Source organism: Branchiostoma lanceolatum, chromosome 2 (assembly GCF_035083965.1).
Source record: "Branchiostoma lanceolatum isolate klBraLanc5 chromosome 2, klBraLanc5.hap2, whole genome shotgun sequence".
Classification (NCBI taxonomy): Eukaryota; Metazoa; Chordata; class Leptocardii; order Amphioxiformes; family Branchiostomatidae; genus Branchiostoma; species Branchiostoma lanceolatum.
In genome coordinates, this window is record NC_089723.1 from 26326830 (window position 1) to 26353571 (window position 26742).

Genomic DNA, 26742 nt, shown 5'->3' on the forward strand with positions numbered 1-26742 from the left:
GGTTGTAGTCATACACCGGGTCAACTGGACAAAGCCCTGAGTAGACCTCTGTCAAAAATGAAAACGTTTACACACCGCAATCGGATTAAGCTCCTCGTTGCTGGTTTTCAGGGTCACTTTTTGCCTTCGCTCAGTTCTTCAACATTACACCAGGTCAACGTCAATAATGTCAAAGCTAGCTTTCCTAAAGAAGCCGAATCGGCCGGTACTGAATTATGGTGAAATGGGCATGATACATGTAGGTACTATAATGTATGTACTAGGAATTTTCTTACGTATGGCAAGTACTCTATACTCTCTAAGGCTCAACACAAGCGTCACGTGATCAATCACGGTTAGCGTTGACATACGGAACGCGATCTCCCGTTTATATTTTCGTATTTTGCTGATGTTACATTTTGTTGCCATGGCAGGGTAGGAAACGTATCAATCCAGCCGAGCGAACACCTAATCTATCACTCTGTCAGCGAGCATTTTAGACTTGCAAATTCTGCAATCCAAGTCACTGGAAAGACTGCGTACGTCTAAGTGAGCAGGGCAACTCGGCTGAGACCAATTTTGTTTGCGTAGGATCTTTCACACGGGAATGGTAAAATGATCCTTCCGCTGAAGAGATAGCTCATGAAATGGACTCTTGGATCATATTTCATTATATTTGATTAGAGCATATCGTTTACAATGTTTGGTGACAAACGTGGTGCCTGTATAGACTTCGAACGTTAGAAATACTTCTGTTTTTTTGTTGTTGTTGAAACAGCTTTGAAAACTGTCTATCGTCGGGTTTTCATAGGATGAGCGGAACAATTCCGTCAATATTATCTCTAACGTGTACATGAAGCATATCTTGTTTGTCTTCTATCAATAGCGTTGGTCATGGAAACACATTAGGTAAGAATGCCGTCTTGGAGGACGGCAACGTAAGCACGATATCTCTCTGTAGTCAGCCACAGTGAAGGGAACCACCTGCCACAACATACCGTAGGATGCACTGACCCGTTTTCCATCAACACAGTTCTTTTTACTGATCAAATAGCCATAGAAAAACTGCGGTCTATTTCGGACCCCCTTTGACATGGTATCATTTCCAAGGCCATAGTGACAGGCCTCGGGCGACAGGCTATTCTTCGAGGGAAAGCTTTTAAGCGGTAAGTTAATTTTTATGTCGATATAAACTACAGTTTTGCTGTATCTTTGCTTCTCAATCACGTTTTATTTACGACGTAGCATTATTAGAAGGTTATCCACAGAAATGCTGACTCTTGCTGAACATAAACTCTGAGTATATGTAATGTTTGAAAAGTCTCGTATCAAATTAGGTAAACGAAGTTTAGACAACCGACATGTTTTGATCTACACTCAAACTTTTACAAAAAAACTTTTACTTATGTTTTATCGTATCGCTGGAAGCGTACAGTTTCTGCGGTGCTTGTGCCATACTGAGGTCTAATCTAGAATGGCAATGCTATTTAAGAATAGGAATTGACGATTGCTGAGAACAGAGACTTTTTCTTGCAGATACTTTGAACGTTTCTCGGACGACAAGACCTGACGAGTTGGTCTCATGGCAGAGGAAGAGGAAGAACAGTCCCCCGAGAGGGAGTGGGCCTCGGGAACTACTCTACATGGTCCAGCAAAGGTGAGGCAGGATTACACCAGTACAACAACACACAACATTAGCATGTCGTTTTCTTCCACTCACTGAGTAGTGGAAATATAATAATAGCAGTCGCTGTGATTCTGGGAAAAGTGAGGATTATACCAATCAAGCAGCACACAACAGTTGTGTGTCGTTTTCTTTCAAGTAGCAGAACTATCATAGGGCTGTACTGGTTTTCCTGTACATATTTGGTTGATGAATGTGAACCAAAACAAACTTTACATAGTGTTAGTCGCTTCAGATATGACGCTTTTCGCTATTGCTTTGTGCTTACTTTTTTTTACGCTTCATATTTTTTGTCTTCGTATTTAGTAAGCCTAAACGTTTTGTTTCTGCAAACATAAACTAAAAACGCAAACATGACTAGAAGTGTTTGTAGACAACTTTTATCCTGCTGCGATTTTGTTGTAGGATGTTGATGCACAACTTTGTTGCAGTTTGTTGGTGTACTATTTTGTTGTAGGTTGTCGTACTATTTTGCTGTAGGTTGTTGTACTATTTTGTTGTATGATGTTGTACTATTTTGCTGTAGGTTGTTGTACTATTTTGTTGTAGGTTGTTGATGTACCATTGTGTTGTAGGTTGTTGATCTATGGCTTTGTTGCAGGTTGTTGATGTTGTTGGTGTACGGTTTTGTTGTAGGTTGTCGGTGTAATATTTTATTGTAGGTTGTTGATGTACGATTTGTTGTAGGTTGTTGATGTACGATTTTGTTTTAGGTTGTTGATGTACAATTTTGTTGTAGGTTGTTGACGCTCCAAACTGGGTGGTACGCATCCTATGGCTGCTTCTGTTCCTGTTCAGTCTAGGATACGCCACCTATCTCATCGCTACGTCGTGAGTCATTAATATTAACTATTCATAGATCAATCAATTGATCGATAAACCAAATGACTGATGATCTGTTGATCTGTTGATCTCAAGAGAAGAATCTGTAATTTTTTTCTCATTCATGTTGTTATTGAGAATATTCCCGAGCTTTCACCATCTAGAACACCTCTAAAAAACTACATTTCTACTAAAATCACAAAAACCCACTAAACATTAAAAACGTGGGACACCTTCATCAGCCACTGTCTTCAAAGAAGAAGTCAAACACCCTAGCAATGTGGTATGTAGAAATTTTAGTTAGATGCATAGAATAGACACTCGTTATCATTGTTACCCTTTCTACCCTTGCAATTAGCCTACGGGCATGAATTGGCAAATAAAACATTGTTATTGAAAGCGACGAAAACGATATATGAGGATAAGATACAGAAACAAACATAGATGTAGCTATGAAAACGCTTTTTAAAAGTTTTACATTTAAACTGAGAAGATAAGAGGGGGAATTTTCTTTCTGTCGTCATTTTGTCGACGTCGTTTTTGTGGTTTTGACCTGTATACTTTGTCGCAGGCTTATCGACTTCCTGAGCTGGGGCACGGTGACAGACGTGAAGCTGGAGTTCACCGATCAGCTGGAGTTCCCTGCCGTCACCATCTGCAACTTCAACAAGTCAGTTCCCAGTTTGCATATGTTGTCACAATGTTACTTGCCGTGACGGTATACCCTGTGAGAGCCTAATCTGCAGTACCGCTTCCGGCCGCCGGGAAAAAAAGTGGCAATACAGTCAAATTGAAAAATCTTGGTCTTTTTGGGAATGAGGAAATCACGAAAGGCTCGCAAAGGGGTTTGAAGTTTTGAGACTTAGTTGTACTTTGCTTTTTAAAATTCGATCATTTGGAATCAAGAATAACAACATTCAGGACATTCTCTCAAACAAACCAATGGGGTAGTAGGTCTAAATGACTTGTTTCCTTCGCATTTACCAATAGAAGCAGCCGAGTGTACTGCAATTGCCACTTTCTAAATGGCTACCATATCGAAATTTCAATCCTATTTCGCGAAACAAGAAGAAGCTGAGCTAATCCTACGGTATTTTTGTCTGTTTGTCTATCAAAATATTCAATTTGCCTTTCTAAATGCTGTGAGTTGTGTGGACTACTTAACGCTGCAGTAAAACCTTGGGCGCCGGAGGGAGCCGCTTGATGGTCTGAAATTTAGCGGGCTCAAAATATCCAAAGACTTTCGAGAGGTAAGTTGTCATTGAAACCATTCTTAATGCCTGAACTTACATAAAAACCTGTCTGATCCCTTCAGGTTTGAGAAGGACTTGTTGTGTATGGACCAGCGGGCTGTTGAGTACCTCCGTCCCCTGATCGGGAACGACACCATCTGTGAGTACGACAACAGCACGTCCACCGGACCCACGTACTACCCCATGACCCTGGCCGGGATCACAGCGTACACGGGCTTCCAGATGGACAGCTACGCTCTGAAGGAATGCACCTGGAGAGGAGAGACGTGCACCTGGCAGGTGCGTAATGTTCCTCCTTCTTCTCTTTCTTAGAATACATTGTGCACCTGCTATTGTCAATCTGTTATTGTCACCTGCTATTGTTAACCTCTGCTTGGAGAATACAATCCGGTCTACACGCGATGATCGCCGATTCTTCGCCGCGTGTCAAGTGCGTCACCAAGCGGATGGAAAAAGAATGGCACAGCAGTAATATTTTAATGCAATTTTATATTTCATATTCAAGAGCGCCTTCTAGCAGCACCATAGACTTGGCGTGAGGCAATGCTAGATTCAACCAATGAGAATAAACTTTGAATAAAAAGAATTTTTGGGAATCCTTTTACCACCATCGGTTTCAAAAAGCAATTCAATTTTGTGTTAAGTACATTCCCCTACTTCAGATACCTGAATAGCAAAGAGACATTTATATTTCTTACAGCCTTTGATAAACCAACTCTAACTAGTGACACAGCCTCCTACATTGATACAATTATCAAGAAACGAGAGGAAGTCGAAAGTACTAGAGTATGCTGAATGTTTATATACTCATCAACATGTATATAGTTGTTAACACGTGACCTGTGCTTAACCCAGTGGGGCAAACATGTACAATAAAGGTCTCCTTCATCATAACACTAGGAAGTAACCAATGAAGTCGCCTAACCTCTGCTCGGAGAGAAGCTAATTAGTTCCAGTGTTGTGTTGTACAGGCCACCATTAGGTGATCAACAGATGTTTAATGGGGGCTGTACCACACAGGTTTCGTGATATAGGTTTGTTGTGTTGGTACTTTTTGCAGCATGAATTTGAAAAATGATTTGTTAATGTGCGCCGACATTTTCGTGACTAAAGCAGCCACGCTTGTTCTTTCCCACACAGAACTTCACTCACGTGTTCGGCGAGTACGGGAACTGTTACGTCTTCAACCAGAAGACGTCTGGAGAGCCTCTGCAGCAGACCATACCCGGGCAGGGCAACGGGCTGCACATGGTGCTGGACGTGCACGAGGTCAGTACACATGCGGCTACTTGATAACGCGTTCTTTACCCCATGGAAACTGCGCGGGAGTTTCAAAATGAAACGCTACTAGAGTCCAGATACTAGCATCTTAATTGAATATAGAGCAATCGCGACTCTTGTGCCGGTATGAGGCAAACGCACCCTGAGCCTCATAAGATAAAGGTGTAGCTGAGTCATAGCACAGATCTCTTGTCTAGGGGGTGAGGTTAAGGCCAATAAGGGGTGTTACAAGTGATATTATGATGTCCACCCTTCTGATGTGATGCTATCTACCCCTCTGATGCGAATGTATTTTGTAATTTTACCTTTCAACTGTCACTGTTGACATGTTAATGTGTCCTCATGTGATGTCTTAATCTGTTGATGTGTCTTCACATGGGAAACCTTTTTTTTGTTCCAGGCCTTCTACACGGAGAACCCTGACACGGGCGGCACGACAGACGTCGGTGTGAAGGTGCACATCCACCCGCAGGGCGAGCCTGCCAAGATGGACATCCAGGGGATTCCCATCGGACCCGGCAGCCACGCGTATATCGGCATTTCACAGGTTACGGTAAGCCGAAAAACCTACCCACTTGGTGTCACAAATCCCCGTCATCAATCTTAGAAGACATGGATGTAGAAATCATTAAGGCCCCCATCCAACTAGACGGCGATCGCGCTGCGAACTCGCTGCGACCTAAATTGGATGTGTGTAACCCTTGACTTCATAACTGGAATATCATGAAAAATGTAAAAGCATGACTGACAACAAATCACACAAAGCGTTAAAAGACTTTTTTTAATTATCTATGACATTCGTTGAGCGCTCTGTTAGATCTTAGGTCACAGAAAGCGTACGGGGAGTAAGCCGTCCTAGTGGAATGGCGGTACATGTATAAAGTTTAGTATAAAGAGGCCTTGGAGGACGCGCTCATTATATCTCAGGGTCTGGTCACATTCGTCGCACGATCGTCGTACGATAGCAAATTGAGAGCATCCTTGAGATAGCCGACACGTGTTGTACAAAATTCAGCTGTCTTGTTGCCGAAAAAGCTGGTTTAGATCCCACAGCCTACTTGAAAATTCTATGACATGAACATGGTACATTTGTACAACGACGCTACACGAATGTAACCGCACCGTCAGAGAAAGCAGTCTTACTCAAGGACAAGAAACGTAAATGTCGTCCTTCTAGACCCCTCAACAATAAAAGTTGCCGTTGTTGTCGGGTTGTTATACCGTAGTATGACAGTATATATTGCAGTGCTGATATGTGTTATAGATCTTCTATGCCCTTCGACAGTACATGGCAGTCCCGTTGGAATGCTTTTTACCTACGTCGACATTTCAGCCCGTAGCTCAGACGATAGATATGTCGTCCATGCGCTTTACTGATACTCAATGGACATACTATCATACTATAGATTAAAGTAAGCATCCACATGGGAGCGTCCACGATTCGAATTTCTAGATCTTTCTAAAGATGTATCATGAACAAATGAACTCACATAATTAGATTTAATGTATGTTTAGCTGGTTTGGCTGAATCGTAGCAATATAGGCTGTGTAAAACAGACAACTGGTATATAAAAACGCAGGTATATGATTTGTTTACTTTATCGTTCCAAACAGTATCAGAATGAAATCCCGCCGTGGGGCCTGTGTAAGGACCTGGACCTGGAGTACTACGACACCTACACCCTGACCGGCTGTCTGATGGAGTGTATGGCGCACTGGGTGGAGCGTGAGTGTGGATGTACGGCACTGGAGCTCCCAGGTCAGTCCGAACAACCTTTTCTTCAAAGGAAACTCTCTCTCGAGCTCTTTCTCCCTCTGTCTCTGCCTATCACTGGCTCTTTCTGTCTCTAGCTGTCTCTTCCTGTCTGTCTGTCTGTCTGTCTGCCTCTCCCTCTCCCTCTCCCTGTCAGTATACCTGCCACCTCCCTCTATCCATAACTTCCACCAATACCAGCCTCTCCCATCCCTCGCCCCTCTATCACACAAAAAGCGAAGCACTTGTAATTAAAACGGTGATACTCATCTGCAAATTGATCTTCCTTTTTTCCAGGGAACCTATCCTACTGTGAGCCTCAGCAGATCGTGGACTGTGTCCTCGGAGTCAAAGGTAAGCTTGCCATTTTTCATCGAATGTTCAACTAGAACGTAAGAAAACATGTGGGTGCGGGGTTGTCCATTCTGTACCAATATGCAGCAGCGACGAAGGTGAATCTTTCTGACTGTAACCTATAGCTACTTTGTGTCCTTACAGACCAAATCATAACCGGGGCCCTGCCGTGCGACTGCCCCACGCCTTGTCGGATCCAGACGTTTGACTACTTCGTGTCGTATGCCGGCTGGCCCAACCATATCGTTGAGGTGTACCTTGGGGAAGAGAATAACGTCGACATGGCGTACATGCAGTACGTATATTACATAGCCACTTTCACTATCAAAATGGTATCTACATCCAACATCCACTAGAGTCTGCAACCGTTGAGCGACCGACGGGCGACCAAATGTTTGACAGATCGCTTAACGAATTACCTAGACAAAGAACAGCTGTCTTTACGTTTTGCTTGTTTCGTTCTCTTTCAAATCATACCTTTACAAACAACCAACTTGCTAACTTACTAACTTACTAACTTACTAACTTACTAACTTACTAACTTACTAACTTACTAACTTACTAACTTACTAACTTACTAACTTACCAACTTACCAACTTACTAACTTACCAACTTAATAACTTACCAACTTACTAACTTACCAACTTACATAGTCTACTATGATTGATATTTTGTATGATTCCGTTTCCAGGAGCAACTGGGTTTCCATTGACGTGTTCTACGAAGAGCTGAACTTCGAACAGATCACCCAGAAGAAGGCCATGACTCCAGGCGACCTTCTAAGTAAGTCATCGCTTACTGCAGTCATTCGTTTAATAGACCTTGTCGGTGTAAAGTGTGAACTAACTGGGGTGAGGGTACTACCTGATTCTTAAGCCCCTGTCTCACTGGACCCGCGGCACGTTGGCGACCTCGCTACGTCCGACCAATCTGAAAGAGCTCTCAGCAAATTTCAACGACAAAAAACGCGTTGTGTGTTTTGCTCTCTTTCAGTCATACTTGGGACTTGTCCCATGGCCCAGACTTGTGCGTTTTGCATGATATTCCCATCATAAAGTCAAGGGTAACACAAATCCAATTTAGGACGCAGCGAGGCCGCCAACGTGCCGCGGGTCCAGTGAGATAGGGGCTTTGCATTTTACTCTGTTTCTGACTATCAGTGAAACGTTTTCTTCCGGCATAGCGGTGAAAAGGATCCAACTGAAGATCGTGACCATAGTCATGTTGCTCACACCATGCTTTTGGCTCATGATCGATCAACATATCTATGATGAAATGCACAATATCAGATAGCGTTTCCTTCCATGAAAAATTGGCTATCCAACTTCTAAATGATTTTTGATTTTCCCTATTTTCCAGGCGGTCTCGGCGGCCAGCTCGGTCTGTTCGTAGGTGCCAGTGTCATCACTATCATGGAGTTTTTGGAGTACTTGTTGAAGAGGCTGACGTATTGTTGTAGAAAAAAGAAAAAGACCAACAAGGTCAGCGCCAGCACCTGTCAGTCTCAGGTCTGGACGGCAGATAAAATTGATCCTCTGTCACTGCAAAAAGTCAACATGCTGCAGGAAACAAAGATGTACAAGGAGTAGACGACGCTCGCATTTCTTGTTACACAGCTGTACAAAGTGCTCTGTCATATCTTGACCTGCAATGTGGTGGAATTCTTAGTGTGTACAATTTGATGTGCCATACTAGTATACCTGATAGTCTCGCGGAGTTGCACGAGATTTGAGTCTCGCGGAGTTGGGCGAGATTTGAGTGTGTACGTGTAAACAAATGCCTCCAAACGGGGCATGAATTATCTCTGCGATGCTGTGATCTCTATGTGGCTGCTTTTACGGCAGATGGCTTATGAAGGTCAGATAGATTAGGCTTGAAAGACAATGCGTTTTCTACTGTGCTTTTTTTTGTATTGAGAAGTTTCAAATGACTGAATCATTGTGACTTTTTTCAATCTAATACATTCATCGATTTTAAGTGCTTACATACAAGACAGTTGCTTCATTTGTGAGAGAGTCTGTCTTTTATTTACCCTTTAGCACACTTAAGTGTTTGGCACCCATTCCCTGTTGAGTACAGGGTTAGGCAGCAGGGAGAAGGTTAAAGGTGGCGAGAGGACATTAAACACATGAGACAAGTTGGTATGAAGTACTAATGACATTTATTGACAAATGTTGCCAACTTGAGTTGAAACCGCCACGCACAAAGGTACAGACAAACTTTGTAACGAAAAAAAGACGCAGTAACGGACAAAGTATTTTACGTCACAAATATCTTTCCGATAACGTATCGAACTCTACCATTATACAAAACTACCACAAATCTACATTCACCTTGTACCCCGACCTACGTCATGATTCCCTTTACACGCGGACAAAATCAACTTGCGAGCACTTGTCAATATTCATCCAAGAAAGAGTTGTCCTCGAGGCTGTGGCGAGTTAGCTTTAATAAAATGTAGCACTGTCAAATTTCTTCACTTGTACTTCTCCGGTCTTCACTCAAATTTTAAATGAAGTCAATTTTTTTGTACAGTTCTGCGTTATGCAGCCTAGTCTGGCCTTCCATGCATTTTGTTAGATTTGCAATTTGACCACATGTATGGTAGATCAAGATCTGTATACTTACAGGCAAGCTAAGTCTGTCAAATGTTTTCGGTTTGGGTCGCTCTATTGTTGTCTTATTCTTATTCCCCGGCTTTCCTCCGGGATCAACATTGACAAGTGCTAACAACTATTACACCACGAATGTCCTTACTTGTGGCATTGCGATTCGCTTACAATATTGCTAAAATGGCTTATTAAAATTACACTGTAAAAAGCAGTTAAAAGTCGTCAGCTTGGCATTTTTGTTCCCAAACACCATTTCACGTGTTTGTCACTGCAAGCGTTCTCGTTCCTATCCTAGTACATAGAGCATCGAGTGACCAACCATTACAAAAAGACATCTTTTGTAGGAATGTCGGAAGGCAACGTACGGGCAAACAGTGTCCAATCCATTCAAAGACCCTCCAAATCTGTCCATTAATTGGTGAATTTAAGGATATAATCCTGTGTTTCAAATAACACAATGAGAGTCTACAGTATTTAAGTTAAGTCACATTGCCTTAAGTCCCATTGCCATCCAGAAATGTGGTCATGTTTATACTGGCAACTGTACGGTTACGTATCAAATGTGTATACATAACTCACAAAAACAATTATGTTTTGGACGCTTCATGCCTATTTTGCCTAAAAAAGAAACCTTTCTGATTATACGGCTTGATGCAACAGATATAGCGACATCTCACTGAACCCTGTTAGTACTGAAATGGAAAAAGTTATATTTTTTTTGTCATTTTTTGCTGAATAAATGAGTCCTATATGGTCATGAAAAAGTCGCTAAAAGTTGCCATACTGTCTGAGTGGTCTGTTGGAACATAAACAAGTTATGTTGGAAGACTTTCAGTTGCCTGCCAAGAAACAAGAACCCGCGGTCACTTCGTACATCCAGTATCTGTGGAGGGGAAGATGGGGAGAGAATGAGTTTATTTGTTTGTCTTGATTCAGAAGAAAACACGAAGCAAAAGAAAAACAACAGCTAGCCACGGTACCCAGATATACGTGCGGTTTTGAAATGCTTGGCGTTATGACACCATGAATGATTTTTTAAAGGCGTTTGCTACAACTTGTCTCTTAATCACCATACGAACGCTTTTCTGATTTTCAGCAAAACAGCATTAAACCATCGATTTCTTCCCTATGGAAGGCAATGTTGTTCTGCGCAATACACACAGTACGATAGGTACTTTGTCAACTAGCACTAAATGCCCACCTAATATTCGTAGTTTCCTCTGTGATTTCATAACTACATTTCGTTGAGTTCGTTCAGAGCTGCATCCAGCTCTGCCTTTGCTCCGCTGTACTTTTCTTTCCATTCTTCTAATTGATCTGAAAAAGGAGGACATAAAAATGTGAGACGAGAAAAGTTACGTGGTCTTATTTTGTAGGCTAAGTGTTTTTAGTACTACGCTAAACATAAGGTAGGAAATCTAATAAAGCACATGAGTGTCATTGAATACCAAAAATGTCTTGATGGTAGAAAATAGTGAATTGTTACGCTTCTTTTTCTTAACACACCATAAACGATGTCATGTACATTACTGATTGCATAGCATAGAAGTATCATATCACGAACAGTGATATACATGTAGTTACCCTCTAAGTCTGATTCTTTTTTCTCCATTAGTTGTATTTTCCTTTCGGCTGCCTCAGCACGGGTTTCAGTCTGGAAATTCAAGCCATAAAAGGATGTGAAATAGCGAAACGTGACTGCAGTAAATGCAACAGATCTATATACAAGACGTTATTTCTTTATTTCTTTATTTGAGTTCATCACAAACAATGTGAAAGGAAGGGCAAAACAGGTGCACAAGCACCTTTACAAGTTCCCCTCCCACACAGTAAAGACATCAACATCAACTGTTATAATATTTCACAGTATAAGCTATGTCCGGGTACACTACTTCGATCTGCAGTATTTTGAGCTTGGGTTCGAGTTTTAGAAATGTAAAAGTCAATTTATGTCCTAATCAAAAATCGGTACATTTGTAATTACATGATTAAAAGACTTGTAAACTATTCTGTTATCTCAAACATTGACGATTCTAGGCGCGTGTAAGTAAATGATGAGGAATAGCCGTACCTCTCTCATGCTGTCCTGAAGCTCTCTGTACCGACTCTGCAGGCTATTCTCCTCATCCTCTCCCTAAAAAACGAAACAAAAGTGTCTATCAGGAAAGCTGGATGACGGCTAATGGATAACAGCAGACGTAACAAGGCTGAAATCAGAGTCCGTATCAACCGCTACCACTACGCGTACTTACCGAGAAGAAAGGGTATCCATGGAAGAGCAGATAGACACAGCAAAGAGAATATGATGATGCAGATATGAGTATGAGCGGTTTGAGCGTAAGGAAAGCTGGACAAAACTGTGATAAAAACACCAATACCTACCAGACATTGTCAATATGTACATTGTCTTGAAAGTGTAATTGTTATCAATTATGAAGTATTCATGATAAAAGTGACTTAATATTTCACCATAGTCCACAGTAGAAGTCTACTTTTTCCGTCTGTTAGTAGTCTGTCAACGGCTTTTAAGCGCCGCCTTTCATAATTCACGAAAACTGTACCGAGTACACACTGTACTCACCCTGTTCTGGCTGGACTCCAAGGACCTGACCTGGTCTCCTGTTACCTGTAACTCTTCTTCCAACGCTTTCACTCGACTGGGAAAGAAAGATTTCGTCATTTCATTGGGTAAAACAAAAGCTTGAACAATTACTTGCGATAATTGTCGCCGGGGGAAAACCTTTAGATAAGATGTAAGTCCACTTTTCATTTTCATTTCAAGGATAAATTTCAACATCAGTGAATAGTTTTATCAGGTTGGTTAGTAACTGAATAAAAATAATCTTGTACACAACCAAGTGTTTTATTGAACCGACGTTTAGGTGACCGTCTGTCGCCTTCCTCAGGGAAATTCTGACCGGTCCACTTTACACTGGAGCTATAGGTGTCGCTGCTCACAGATGCGGTCCCAAAGGTTTTCAAATTTCAACAATTCCCATATCAATAAACGGCCATATTTAAGCAATAGAAATAATGAAAAAAAAAATTTCATTGTAGTGTCCTGCACCGGCTTTGTGCTGTGTTTTTTTTTTGCTGAATTCTGTGCTGAATATTGTGCTGTATTCTGAAAACGTTCGTCATACTCACTCCTCAGCTTCTTTGTATTTCTCTTCCATGTTATCCAACTGCTGTTCCGCCATGACCAGTTTCCTAGAGACCTGAGAGAAAGGAAAGTTGGCAGCACTCTCAAAAATTGGAATTTCTTCACACACCCTTTTCATTAGAGGCTGCGACAGCGTTGCGACCACTGAGCGTCCTAAGGTTTGACGGATTGCTTAACGAATTTCATAGCTAAACGATTTTTCTACGTTTTGTGTGTTTTGTGTCATGCACGATATTCCAATCATGAAATCAATAGTCACACAAATCAAAGTTTGGTCGCTGTACGGTCGCTCAGCGATCGCCCTCTAGTGGAAAATGGGCCTTACAAGTCCAGTTAATAGAATGAATTTGTTGAAAGTGTATCCAAAAAAAGTCGAAGGCGATTAGAAGAAGAAAAATGACAGGTTTTACCTCTTCATACTTCAGTTCCATCTCTTCTTTTGACTCCTTCGCCTGCTTCAGGTCGGTTTCCATCTGGTACGACTGCACCGTAACGTGCAAAGGAGAAAAAAAAATATTTAAGAATATTTCTGGGTTCTGCATTCTATATTGACAATTAACTATTTTAACTATTATATCTGAGTGGATTTGCTGAATTGCGTGCAGGGATCAAAAAGGAAAACGAGTTCTTTAACAAGTCAAGCATAGCATCATGATACCGTCTGATCGGCAATACTGACTAACCTTGTCGTCCTCGGTGGTGCTCCTGTGCTCGAGCGCTTGTTTGGACCTGGTGAAAACAACAAAGACACTAAGTTTATGATGTGATTTACATCCGGGGACGGACGGAAGGTCACGGTATTTTTTTCCTTCGTGAATTTGTGGCGATTTGCTAATTCCCACGATTACATATCACTGATGAAAATAATTTTGCAACGAAAGTCAAAACAGCAGCAACGATGGTGGAGGAATTGGTTTGAAAGCCTGAGTTCATTTATCGAGTTTAACATGGTTTCATTCATCACATGATCAAATAAAACGTTATTGCACAACAATTGTAACAGGTACAATGCATGGTAAGTTCTTAAGCATTACTACATGTAAATATCAAGACTTATATGCCTTTGCCTATAACAATGCTAATGAGTTCTACATAACTTAAGACTAAACACTACGCTATTCAATATGAATGATACTATATACGTACATGGAACATGGAATACATGATAATAAACAGGAATGACAATTAACATGAATTATTTGTGTCAGATATGATACGATTTCTTGTGAGAAAAGCGGTAGATATATATTGACCTGTGTATAAGGAAATTGCGTCAGGACATGATATATATATAAACTACGCACAAAAAGTTCGGAAACTTAACTTTGGTTGATCATATCTCCGTTGTTTTTTTACCGATTTTGATGCATTATATATCATTATAAAGCTTGTGTGATTCCCTGTCCTATGGTACCAAACTTATTGTGATTGAAAACCCACGGAACAAGTACCAGGACTAATAACGTGAGCGGGTCACGGAGAAAAAGTGCCCAAAATTCCCTGTTGGTGCCATACTCGCGCTGTGACATCCTATCGGTATGGGCGCGGATGATAATTCAATATATTGTTTCCTGAGGTTCTAAGGTTATTTTTAGAACACAGACCATCCAAGGTTATTTCTAGCACACAGAGCATCCAAGGTTATTTTTAGCACATCGAAGAACCAATTGTTTACACCACATAAACACCTGCGTCCTGCAACGGTATCGTCATCCACAGGTGTTATTTTTTGTTATTGTTTCACAACAAACATTGGGGTATGGGCAGGCATAAACTCCGGGGGAAAGACAAGACTTGTACCAGGAACCCACAATGCAGAAAGATATCGTGACACAATACTTCATCCGGTGGCCATCCCTTTCCTCCATAACATGGGGCCGAATGCCTTGCTGCAAGATGATAACGCCCGCCCACACCGGGCAGGGATCATCGCCGACCATCTCCAGCATGCAGGTGTAGAGAGGATGGAGTGGCCCTCTAAGAGCCCGGACCTGAACCCCATCGAACATCTATGGGAGCACCTTGGGCGAGCTGTCCGTGCAAGACACGGTGGCTGACCTAGGACGACTGCTGGTGGAGGAATGGGACGCTATCCCACAGCATCGCATTGCGCGACTGGTGACGAGTATGAGGAGTAGGTGCCGTGCTGTAGTGACAGCGCGTGGCTGGATCACCCGTTACTAAGACTCCTTGCTAACCTGTTACTAAGACACAGATTGTTGGTTTTGATAAAGAATAAACTTAGCTTTCATGAATATGTCTTGTTTATTCTTGTTGATTTTTCACAATACCCTCGTACAGAAGTCAATACCAACAGAGGAATATGTACGGAATAGCATGTTTGACTATAGTAAGGTAATCTGGGCACTTTATTTCTTCGACCCACTCACTTTAGCAGGCCTGGTGCTCGTTTCATGAACTTGCAATCACAATAAGTTTGGTATCACGGGAAAGGAAATCAAATAAGCTTTTCAATGATATGTAATTCATTGGAATCGGTAAAAAAATAACGGAAATATGATCGACCGAAGTTGAGTTTCCGAACTTTTTGTGCGTAGTTTATGTACATGTCACATGAGGATAAAGGTCTCTGAACTTGTCTAAGGTAATGTTATGTTTGCATTGCGGGTTATCTGACTGTTATAACTACATGTGACGTCAACCATATCCCTGGTCTTTCGCACATTCCATCGACGAAATTTTTCCACGCACCTTTCGGCCTCGTCGAGCCTTGACTCTAGCTCCTGGTTTTTCTCGTTGGCCTCCTTGAGGCTCGTCTCCGCAGTGTCCAAGTCTCCCTCCAGTAGCTGCATCTTCCTCCTCATGCTCTCTATGTCATTCTCAGCCTTCAGGTAGATAAAGAAGAAAACAATACGGTTTTACAAGAAAATTAGGCGTAGTTGTTCCTGGTTGTAGATGCAATTGAAATGAACAGAAGCTAGCCAAGCTGGTTAAATGGATCTAGCTAAATGTTACGGTTCTTTGAATGCCGTGTCTCAAGATGGTGACATTGGATAGGTAGATTCCACGAAGGTTAGAAGCATACATCCTATGAAGTTGAATGTAAATTCTTCTTACAGAGGTGTTTCTCAATCGTGGATACAATGAAAACGGTACGAACGACAACGCTTTACTGTGCTTAGATCTAACCTGCTCTGCCCGCTCTTCGGCCTCTTTCCTGGCTTTATCGGCTTCTTCATAGCGTTCTGTTGCGACCTCGGCCTCTTTCCGCAGCGCCGCCAACTTCTTCTTCACAGCCTCCATCTGTGAACATGGTTCAAAGGAGCACACTTTATCATCTATTGAATCTATATGGACGCAGGGTGCAATGAAGGTTGTTCGTGGGTGGACATCAGTGAAATATGTAACTGTTGGGAATAATTTACCACCCTCGATGAACTTTTTTTTCTTGGCGGAAGTAAATAACCATCGATAGATTTTATTTCGTTCGTACAAAACTGAGGAGAGTCGTAGACTACTGGCGCCTGCTGACACCCTTGGTATTTTAGAATATAAATATGATAAAACGACGCAGAACTTACTAGTAATTGCTTTGTTCAGAATAAAAGGTGGCCATATGCATATATTATCATGTCATATTGCAAAAATGAATTCTGAGACTATCGCCGTTAGAAATGGGCCTGACGCCTGAGGCAATTCGTTTCGACAAAGCCGGTAGGGCCAATCTTCACGCCCACTTTAATCAACCAAACACACACGGCGAGGACATGGATTTTTCCAGGTTACTGAATAATTATCTATAGGCATGCAGGTTACAATCTCAGGGAGGTGAAAGGTCATCACGCATGCCCTGTTGGGGTGAAACATCACGTGACAAAAGAAAGTAGTGATGAGATGACGTACCCTTTCACACATAGTATAAAGCCTCCACCGCTGCGTGTAACGGAAGGGAAACGGTCAGGAAAGAAATATCGACATAAGATGAACTTATGGAAAACAGGTTACAGGTCATATTCTGCTGTTTTGTTATCTTGTATGATATGGTATCAACGACCTCTTAACCTCTTGTCTTGCCCATTCCGCTCGATTTACAAAATGTAAAAAGGAGTTTTATGTATTCATTTAAACACTTTTTGTTTACGCCAAGTACGACTAGATTAGTTGTATTGATTTGTTGATACTTTTATTTATGTATTTCCTGAAATTCGAATATACTGTTAAGCTGAAGAAAGGAAAGGGTGAAGGTGAATTAAAAAAACAGGCCTAACGTAGGTATCACACACTCTTCAAGCAGAGGTTGGATGGTAAGATTGTAACCTTCTTTTGACTTGACATTCAATAGATGGGCCAGCTATTCGAAAACGGAGCAAGTCAAAAGACGGTCACAATCTTCCCATCCAACCTTTGCTTAGAGAGTAGATATCGTAGTCTTATCCTAATTACCCCAACTTATCGGGCGAAAACAAGACGATTCGATCGCCCAGAGATTATACGTGCCCCAGGCATACATAGATAGTCTTCACCAAACACTTCAAGTCATGGTCCTTAACTATTGCGTTAGTAAACTCATTAGATGACATGTTGTCGGAATTCCACTCTTGTCATCAGCATGTCGACTTAAGATAAACCAGGCTGTTTCTGGTGCTGTTGATGAGAGGGAGACAAGAAGACTTTACATGTAACGGTTTACTCAGTTTGGCTGAATCTTTTAGACGACCGAGGCTATCGACAGGGTGTGTTCCTGACAAGAAGGTTTTTGGCCCTATTGACACTCCTGTCAATATTTTTTTTCAATATTGTTTGGCTTGCATTATTGACAGGATGTTCCCGTCTGTCTATCGTCTACGACATACGTACAAGCTAGATGGGCTTGATTGGAATATTATCTACTTCATGCCACGACAAAATGTTCAGACTATTTGCACGAATGGAGGGGGAGGCTATATTTTAATTGCTGTCCTTAGTTATCATTAATATCAAGATCGTTCAGAAATGAAAAAGAAGAATACGGCCACTTTTGTGAAACACAATTCTGTCTGACCCGAAATTGCACTGCGTCGAGTACTGTGACTACCAGGGTCAGTCCGTTTGATTACATACATCAAGGTACGGTTCCCTTTGCATCTCTGCCAGGTGATAAACAAGGTGTGTGGGGAAACCTCGATCAACCAATAGGCGTCCTAGGAATAATTAGATTTACACCGTTACAGAAACTGCAGAGGTTTTTCGTCCAAACACAGCCAAAGGTCCGTCTTGGCTACAGTACACTAGATACAGAAAAAAACTTACTTAAATTGCGGGGTATTAAAATTTCTTATCACTGGAAACCCATTAAACAATGATCAGCAAAACTCCATTATGATAAGATAACATTCTTGTGTTCCTGATATAACAACGGTCTTTAAATCCCACTGCAAACAGAATATTCACATCAAAACAGTCATGTTTATCAAATGACGGCTGATATCACGTGCCTTTGATATCTTTGGTGTTTGCCAGAGCCTGAAGTGTGCGTTTCTGTGTCTTATATGGGGCAATAAACTTGATAATAGGACGCATTAACTCCGACATAAGTACATAATGACCCGTTATTTAGGTATTGGCACTCCAGTCCAAACCCACAATACATCAAAATGACGTCAGCCTCTACTTCAGAAGATGTATTGTGATATCCGTCTGGTGCTGCAACTGTTTAAATTCTTCGAAAAAGACTAGGACGATCACTTCATTTTTCCGACATTTTCACTTCGCTCTCCAAACTTAACACATAGAGAGAAATAAGTAACCATTTTGTCTATTGATCCAACTCTAATGATCCAAGATAACAGCACAAAATTGATCTGCTCAAGCTCTGTCTATACCGATCCGACTGATATATTGTAGTTGTACCTTCCCGCTGATAGGCTATTCAAATATATTGATGGAGGGTCTGAATACATCATACGGGCAGACCTTTGTGACCGTTCAGGTTATTTCATGTTTACTGATGCGTACGCCAATAAGCAGTTTCACGGTTTAAACTGCGCATGTGCAGCAAGATACATTGTGGATAATATGCTGAAGACCCCCGAGGCATACCAGTAAACAAAACATATCTTGACATTAATTGATAAAGTTAGGGGTCTTCACGTGTGACGTATTGCACACAATGCATCACACTGTACAAGCGTACTTTCAACCGTGAAACGGGTTATTGTGACCCAGAAACCCCAACATGAGAGTGACAGATGGAGCAGCAGCTTGCCATACAGGGCGCTTCTGACAGGGAGCGATTATTCCTCGACGTCAGGCTTGTCAGAGTTGTAACTCAAAACATCTTCACAACGGAGGTTGGTAAATTACTGCCAATGCCCCCCTCCCCACAGTACCCTTTCCATCATCTTGTCCTGTAGTATATCTCATTGCGGACCTCCTCATGATTGCTGATAAATGTACTTCTTATATCCACGCTCCACTGAAAATTAATGAATGATTCCCTACTGCCTGTATGCTTACCAAAACGTGATCAGCCAGCTAAATTGTATTATAGACTGAAACATTATGATTCGCTTGCCAAGTCAGAAAAATTTGCACTGCGTCAATGTGCATATACGTGCACCAGGCCGCCTATCAGAGATACAGCCGGCAGGAAGATACATGATGGTATTGAACATGCAATGGTATGATTGACACTAAACATTTGCACCGCTACTAGGATAATACACTCGGGACTGAGTCGGGAGTCTCTGCCATGTGTCAGTGAGACGCCGGGGTCCTGGTGTTCTGTTTCAACGTGAACATCATTATAACCAGGGCATGGACCCACTCACATATTAGATTAGTGAACAAATCTAAAAATTCAAGGATGTTACGTTGTGTTCAAGGTATCACACAACATGTAAAATAAATGGAGGATCGCGGTTAAACCAATGTATACTGCACATCGATTGGTACATGTGTCATGTAGTGATTATGTCTAGTGGAACCAAAAAAAAACACGATATATAGTTCCAGTTTGTGTTGCTGATGCGGCGTCATCCGTTCTGCTTCTCTCATTTTACATCTGGCACCTGACCAACATCTAGAACAAGTAGTTATGACAAGAAAATGTGACGATATTTACTTGAATGGCACTGGAATTAAATTTTTCATACTTAATGCGAAATATGTATATGCGCCTACAAATATCGGACAAGCGTCTAGATGGCGCTAATATGATCAGACGACCCAATTTTACAAGTTATACATGTTCCGTCCGCGCCAGCTTCAGTGATTTCCCTGCCTGCTGCTAAATATCACCTTTGTAGACGTTTCCAATTTAATCTGAGTAAAGAGCTGTGTTGTGTGCGCGACACAGGCCACTGCAACGACATGAGGTCTCGCGAGAGTTAATAAACGGAACGCGACCAGAATACGTTTTGGACGGCGACGTGGTGGAAGGATCGAGATTCTGTGGATGCATCTCTCTCCGAACTTTGCCCGTAAAACTCAATTATCCAGGAGGCAGCGCGCTTATCAAGACATATTCTCACTACCTGAGCGTGCTGAATGCATGTCTAATTTGACATTGAAGAACACCTTCAGATACAGAAAATGGCTTTACACATATGGTTGTATATACAGGACACAGATTGCCGTGGGGGAGGACAGGTAAAGAATTACGGGACTATTTTGAACAGTCTCTTCTCGGTAAAGATCTTATCCCATTACAACCAACGTCGCGAGCGACGAAGGGAGTTAAATGATGACATCCCAAGCGCAGGTTTACACAATTATCAACATGCGCCTGCCGTGCGCAGCTAAGCGACAAAGATCAATGCTCGCCGCGGGTTAGTGCATGGCGTGACACAGGGGACCTCACGTCTGTCGATTGCCTACCTGACAAACCATCCTGTCGTGGAACTCAGAAGCTCTTGCCAAAAATCAATCTATTTATAACGCCAAGGATTAGATTAGCGCAGGGTTTTTCAAGGCTCTACTCAAATCCATTCAAGTCGTTTTTCAAGGTCAGCAACATTATGTCGACTCAATGTTAATGCACGCCGTGTCTGCCAATCACGGTATAACCACGGAATAAAAGTGGCGTTTATCACATTAAAAAACATGATCTATGGACCTGTCAAGACGCACACAATATCATGCTGATATCATTTATAATACTTTGACCTTAAACAGTCGCCATGTTGGCAATGCCGGCAACATTATCTCAAAATGCACACGCTTCCGCCACCACTGGTGTTCACTTCGGGAGTTTCCGCCAGTTTGGGGATGAAGTAAGCTATGTGATGATTTTGTCGAAAGCTTGAGTTGTTTTAGACCCAAAGACAATCGACAATAGTGAGCTTTGCCCATGAAGTGTGCCAGCTGAGTATTGATTTTTTTCGTGACATCTGTGACCCCCGTCTGCCAGTAAACTCGACCTGGGAGTCTATACATTATTGTCAATAGAGAAAACAATACGCTGTCGGAATACGAGCTGCAAGTCGTGAAGGGTGAAAATTGGAAGATGGTATTATTTTCTAGTTTTATGAATAATCGTTGGACCCTGTGTGCTTTGGTGTAGAAGTTTGATACGCGGTTTGATCACCTGCAAATGCGCTAGCCGCTGGGCAAGGCCAGTCACAGCCTTTCGCAAATATCACAAAGAACAAACAAGCTATTTCAAAGGTTAACCCGATCAAAGTATTACCGTAATCTTTGATATGATTTCTTTCAAATATTTATCATATACAAGTCAAAAACAAAACAAAACTGACTATTAACTGATACAGGACGCTACGAAAATAAACGTTTCAGTATGAAATTTCGTTCATTTCGAAAAGACATTTATCAAGCAAATCCAGCATGGATTGTTTTGACATCATGTTGACACATGACGATAGAGCTTTACATGATTCTTAGACGAATTATACTTTTTATTCGTTACGACTTTGAAAAGATATTATGAACTGGTGAATATATCTATGGTTCCCCCACCCCTTCTGTGACCTCGTTTGATCTTCCCACTGCAGACAAATTGCGCAACAACAAGTGCACGATGAGACTGTGACCTAATATCGGACTTGGGCCCGTGACAGAAATTAAATTTCCTGGCGATCTCAGTTACAATACTGTTACATGTAGCTATATTGCTTACATACGACAGTATGAGTCGTAGATATTATCTAAATCTGATAACACACTTGTGAACATTACAGAAGCAATATATCTGTTATCGCTTACATGCTGTAGGTTCTGTTTGAGTGCACTCTGTTTGACAGTTTGGGATTCTATGGTGCAACAATAGACTTAGTTTTTAAGTTATCATTGTCCTTCTTGTATTTATTTTTCAATTGTGAAACATGTCATGCAGAAAATCAGTCATATTTCTGTTGCCGGGTCTTCATAGATTTTATTCTGTAAAGCTCAGGAAATGGACAAATAAACAAAACAAAACAACAGAGCTACTACTTAAACCAGTTTTTCTCCCCGATATAAGGCAACCGCGAGAAATCTCCACGACAGGTCGTTCTATTGTTTGAAGAGGTCATAAAGCTAGACAGGTTAGCGTGATTCACTTTTGGTCTATTTCTGGGACGGAAGAAAACATTATTTTCGACAGATGTGTAATATTCTGACTGATTTCTGAGTTTTCGTTCCGAAAATAAAGTTTCAAATCCTCACAGATGGATTTAATTCCACTCCCCTCCCCATGGCCCATACACAAGTTCGTCCTACCACCAGACGGCCGGGCATGTCCGCTGTCCTGAAGTAATCGATATTGTATCTTCCCTTGTTCTGCATGAATTACTCCCTTGCTGTTCGACGAGAAAGTTCACCACAATATTCATAACAACGACAAACAAGTTCGTATTGTAAACCTCAAGTATAGATGACGAAAAATATATTACAGGAATTGCACATGATTACTACCGCGACACAAAGATGGAATTGTTTTTAGCCTGCCTCAATGTTCCACGAAATTGCATTACATCAAACTGGGAATTTGTCAATTTGTGATGCGCGTCGCCATCTTGTCTCCTTCCCAGCATGCAACGTCATGTCTCACAACATTGTTGTTGCCTTATGCCGGTCAAAGCAACACAAAACACATAATTAGCTTTATCCAAGGAAGTTATAGATGTTATATGGGAAGCATAGCCTCATTGCTTTACAAATATATAACACAGAAATCCAGTTCACGTTCATTCTGATAGTTGCAAGTTTTGCAACACAACGGAAGGAATTACGAATGCTTCCGTTTAACCACATACCATGCACTGAAGGTAACAGTTACAATCAGTGATAAGCTCACTGATGTGGCACGTACTGAAACCTTTGCTGTAAACGAAAGCGTGCGCTGTTTCGTTCAGCGGCGTGTGTGATTTATATTCCGCCCATGTTTCACCGTCAACACGTTGATGAACCTTAATCTCAGTACCACGGACGAGACTGCACGGCTAGCCAAAAAAACAAAAAAACATTTTCCTTAGAACTCGAAGCTTTGATAGTTTGGTGGATAGAATCAATAGTGATTATTACTGCAGTTGTGGACGTATATTTTGTGGTTTATGCAGTTCTTTTGCCAAAAATCCCCCTTGGGGGTAATCGTAGGTTATCAATTCTAGGTCAATGGTTTCGGATCAGTACATATATGACTATGTACCTATCTTTGCCTTTATTCATACTAGTAAGAATGCAAAACCTTATCATTATACCCGTGAATGTGAGTTTCTTTTAAAGTCAGTGAACCAGGTGCAACACACTGTACATGACCATTTACAAAATCCCTGCTAGTTCTAATATTTTTATTACCTATCAGAATAAAGAGAAAGGAAGAGAGGGAAATCAAGAGGATCATAATTCAGCAGTAGAGCCATAAGGAAAATAATGTCCTATTCATGGGTTTACAATACCCGGGGGAGGTCATATGTTTAATGGTTATGTATACTGGGGCTTAACCAAAGCACCAGCGCCATGCCCCAGTTCTATATTCAATATGAATATTAAATATTTGCCCCGTCAATTGACCCCGAATACTGCCCTCTGCAATGGCAATTTGACTAGTAAAGTCAATTTCACATCTAGTTCAATATAAAAAAAAAACGATCTAGCTAACCCGGTATTGCAGACATAGATACCGATATCTCAACTCATCTATCTGTCTGCGTCTGGGTGTTGAACTCAACTTAATCGTATTTGTATGATTTTCGCGTCTGTGATAGAATTATTGCCGCGCAGTGATACCCTCTGCTAAACTGCACATGGTCGGTCTCCTAGCAACCGTTTTACCGAGGTAGAAATTCGTAATTTGATCCAGATAATTGCCGCGTGGATCTAATGTGAAATAAAACGAATCAAGGACACATGATCTTGGGGCAGAGTTGCTTCGCTTGTTATCAACAAATAAATACAGCAATTATCTGTCACTTATTGTCCTGTTCTTTATTAATGAATCGTACAAGTATTGCAATTTTGTCCACTGGAATAATTGTCGTTGATCTACGGACTGAATATTTTTCGACCAATAGAGCGAAAAGTGAAGACTATCTATTCTGATATCTAACAAAAATATCTAACAAAAATCAATTGTACACTTGATGTATTAGCTTCAAAAATCAATGACAGTGTACTGGTGTACTGTGTGACCGCTCGTCATTGGACATGAAAGACAAGTGGTTCCTTGTGTGTCTTCTGAGACGAGTGTTTGGGAAAGATAAGATGAGCAGAACGATACGGGAACACTTCGCAATAACGCTGTACGCTGTACTTCAATCTATCAAAATTCTCCACATTTGAGTTGACAATTAGACTTTTTATTAGCGCTAATGTCTCGTTTATACGAGAAGCAACACCATAATTTTCATGCCATTAAACTTGTTTGTAAAGGTTAGTTCTCTATATCGATATCTACCGTCTCTTAAAGTGGTTATCACGCTGTAAATAGTAAGACTGAGCCGAAAACAATGACACGGTTTGTTGCAGCTGTAACATTGTACTTTGTTACTCTCGTGACGCTGATGACCTTTGACCGTTGTACACAACATGCAAAACACTGACTACGAACATACCCCATAAAATATGACGGGCTACCTGGGGGGGGGGGGGTACAATTGCGTTGTCTGATCAAGTAAATCGTATTAACAATGCAAAATTACTCTCGTTAATTGTGTTTTCACTGATCAACAGGAAAGGTCGGTGAAGACACCAGGAGACAACGTGCCACGCCCTCCCATGGCCGGGTGCGTGGCACGGGAGGGGTCAAATATGCACCGGAAAAAACATCAGGCTTTAAAAGCGACAACTAGACCAAACTTGCAAAGATAAAATGACTGTGAAGTGAGGAACTTGATTCATACCCAACTATGACGTCAATTCGTTGACCTTAGCTGGACATACTTTAATTTGGCCGCGCCCACAATAGTTATGCTCGACAAAGAAGGGATTGCACAACAAATACAATCGGCTAAATTCTGGCCTTGGCTCGCGAAACGATAATTGCTTCCAGTCAAGCTTATTTTACTCTCCTTCATCGTGATGCACCCCTCCCCCCCTACCACAACCACCAAAGCGACGAACAAGATATCCGCTTGATAATTCAAAGAAGGAGGTAATTTAATTGATTCAGAAGAATACTATTTCAATAATTCCCGTTCCCTCTGTAACGGAGCGTTACCTCACACATGCCCCATAAGGTCAGTAATTATGCACATTTTTATTGGCGGTGAAAAGCCCGTGGTTGAGGGGACGGCAGGATGTGTACATAGGTGGTGGTGTTTGTTTCTACACAATAGTTCGTGACAGTTCGTGTTTCCAATTTCTACAACAGAACCTACCGCATTACGCGATCATGCACACAAAATGTCGGAGTAATATGGCATACAGGAAACGATGATATAACCTTCATCTGGTTTATATGCATAATCCAAAGTCATACATTTCCATTCGCCAGATATAAGAATTCCAAATTGAACGTTCCATCTGCTGTCCTGATGTTTAAGGGGAATTGACACTGTTACAGTATTAAGTCAGGTATATACGATAAGCGCAGGTGGTCTGACATAGCCTATGTAATATCCCGAAGAATGTTAAGGGGGAGGGCAGGGCATGAATAATTTGAAGTCCACTCCGGTTACTGTGTTTGCTCACGCGAGTATGTAAGGAAAACTAGCAGGAAACCGAGAGCAGACGACGTGCCGGAATCTCTCACCACATGTTCCTGTTAAACACCGGGTTAGGGAAGGTTAGAATTTGAACCAGACGCTCTCACTCCTAGTACTACTATCATGGCGGACGCTGAAACGGCCGACACACCGGGCCCACGCCTTCGTCCCGTTCTGCTAGTGTAAGTTGTAGCCATACCTGGCTGGCTTACCTGGGCATTAAGGCATGACGCTTTACTACTAAACCACTACAGCACCCCGGCGGGTGGCCGTCTGAGCCAGTTAAGACCAAGGGAATGAAAATCTGAGACACTCACCTTGCCTCAGAGTCCACAAAAAGATGCCGGTTTTCAGGAAAAATTGTCTTGGAATGCCACAGGGACGGTTAACACTTGCCCAATTATTCAGGCTGTCGTGGGAGGAAGGGACCGCCTTGCCACACCGTCACAAGCTCGCTCAACTGGTTTTATGCAAATTGTAAAGACGTCACGCCCCGAGGGGAATGATCATGCGCGGGCTAAAATTTGGGACGATTTAAAATGGGCGCGGTTGTGAATGTTGTTTTACACCTTCTCTGTTCTGAAAAAAAAATATGGCGACACTGTTAAAAACCACCTGACCAGGCTGCACGAATCCTGTTCTTCCTGTCGAAGGTCACAGAGCAATGACGATTAATCTGCTGCCCAGGCGCGCGGTTGCCTGGGGATTTAGAATTGGCCATGTGATTTATTGCTTGATTGTGCATGTATCGTGCGTAC

The 26742-nt window shown here is 41.7% G+C and overlaps 2 protein-coding genes across 3 annotated transcripts; one reads left to right on the forward strand and one right to left on the reverse strand.

Annotated features, from left to right (window-relative positions):
• The first annotated feature begins 235 nt into the window (after window positions 1-235).
• Window positions 236-9131, forward strand: LOC136428241 (acid-sensing ion channel 5-like). Its single transcript, XM_066417602.1, has 12 exons — window positions 236-1145; window positions 1516-1636; window positions 2403-2494; window positions 3057-3155; window positions 3801-4017; window positions 4879-5007; window positions 5420-5572; window positions 6634-6778; window positions 7070-7126; window positions 7271-7421; window positions 7819-7910; window positions 8487-9131. Exons 2-12 carry the CDS (start codon window positions 1562-1564, stop codon window positions 8714-8716), a joined length of 1440 nt encoding a protein of 479 aa, XP_066273699.1. The 5' UTR covers window positions 236-1145; window positions 1516-1561; the 3' UTR covers window positions 8717-9131.
• Window positions 9132-9271: 140 nt separating this feature from the next.
• On the reverse strand, window positions 9272-26548 carry LOC136428244 (tropomyosin-like). 2 transcript variants are annotated; one of them, XM_066417605.1, is made up of 12 exons: window positions 26302-26548; window positions 16767-16796; window positions 16053-16166; window positions 15615-15748; window positions 13586-13631; window positions 13313-13384; window positions 12887-12957; window positions 12321-12396; window positions 11811-11873; window positions 11324-11393; window positions 10941-11056; window positions 9272-10622 (listed from the first exon to the last, which is right to left on the reverse strand). In XM_066417605.1, the coding sequence occupies exons 2-11, from the start codon at window positions 16776-16778 to the stop codon at window positions 10974-10976; spliced, it is 741 nt and encodes a 246-aa protein (XP_066273702.1). In that variant the 5' UTR covers window positions 16779-16796; window positions 26302-26548; the 3' UTR covers window positions 9272-10622; window positions 10941-10973. The 2 variants fall into 2 exon arrangements, with proteins under 2 accessions (XP_066273702.1, XP_066273703.1); XM_066417606.1 differs by lacking the exon at window positions 16767-16796 and having other exon boundaries at window positions 26302-26545.
• Window positions 26549-26742: the final 194 nt, after the last annotated feature.

Coding starts and splice junctions, on each gene's coding strand:
- LOC136428241 (XM_066417602.1), top strand. CDS start 1,562: ATGGCAGAGGAAGAGGAAGAACAGTCCCCCGAGAGGGAGTGGGCCTCG. Junction 3,156..3,800: donor ACCATCTGCAACTTCAACAA/GTCAGTTCCCAG, acceptor TGATCCCTTCAG/GTTTGAGAAGGACTTGTTGT. Junction 7,911..8,486: donor GACTCCAGGCGACCTTCTAA/GTAAGTCATCGC, acceptor CCTATTTTCCAG/GCGGTCTCGGCGGCCAGCTC.
- LOC136428244 (XM_066417605.1), bottom strand. Junction 13,385..13,585: donor GCACCACCGAGGACGACAAG/GTTAGTCAGTAT, acceptor GTTACGGTGCAG/TCGTACCAGATGGAAACCGA. Junction 12,397..12,886: donor AAATACAAAGAAGCTGAGGA/GTGAGTATGACG, acceptor TTTCTTTCCCAG/TCGAGTGAAAGCGTTGGAAG.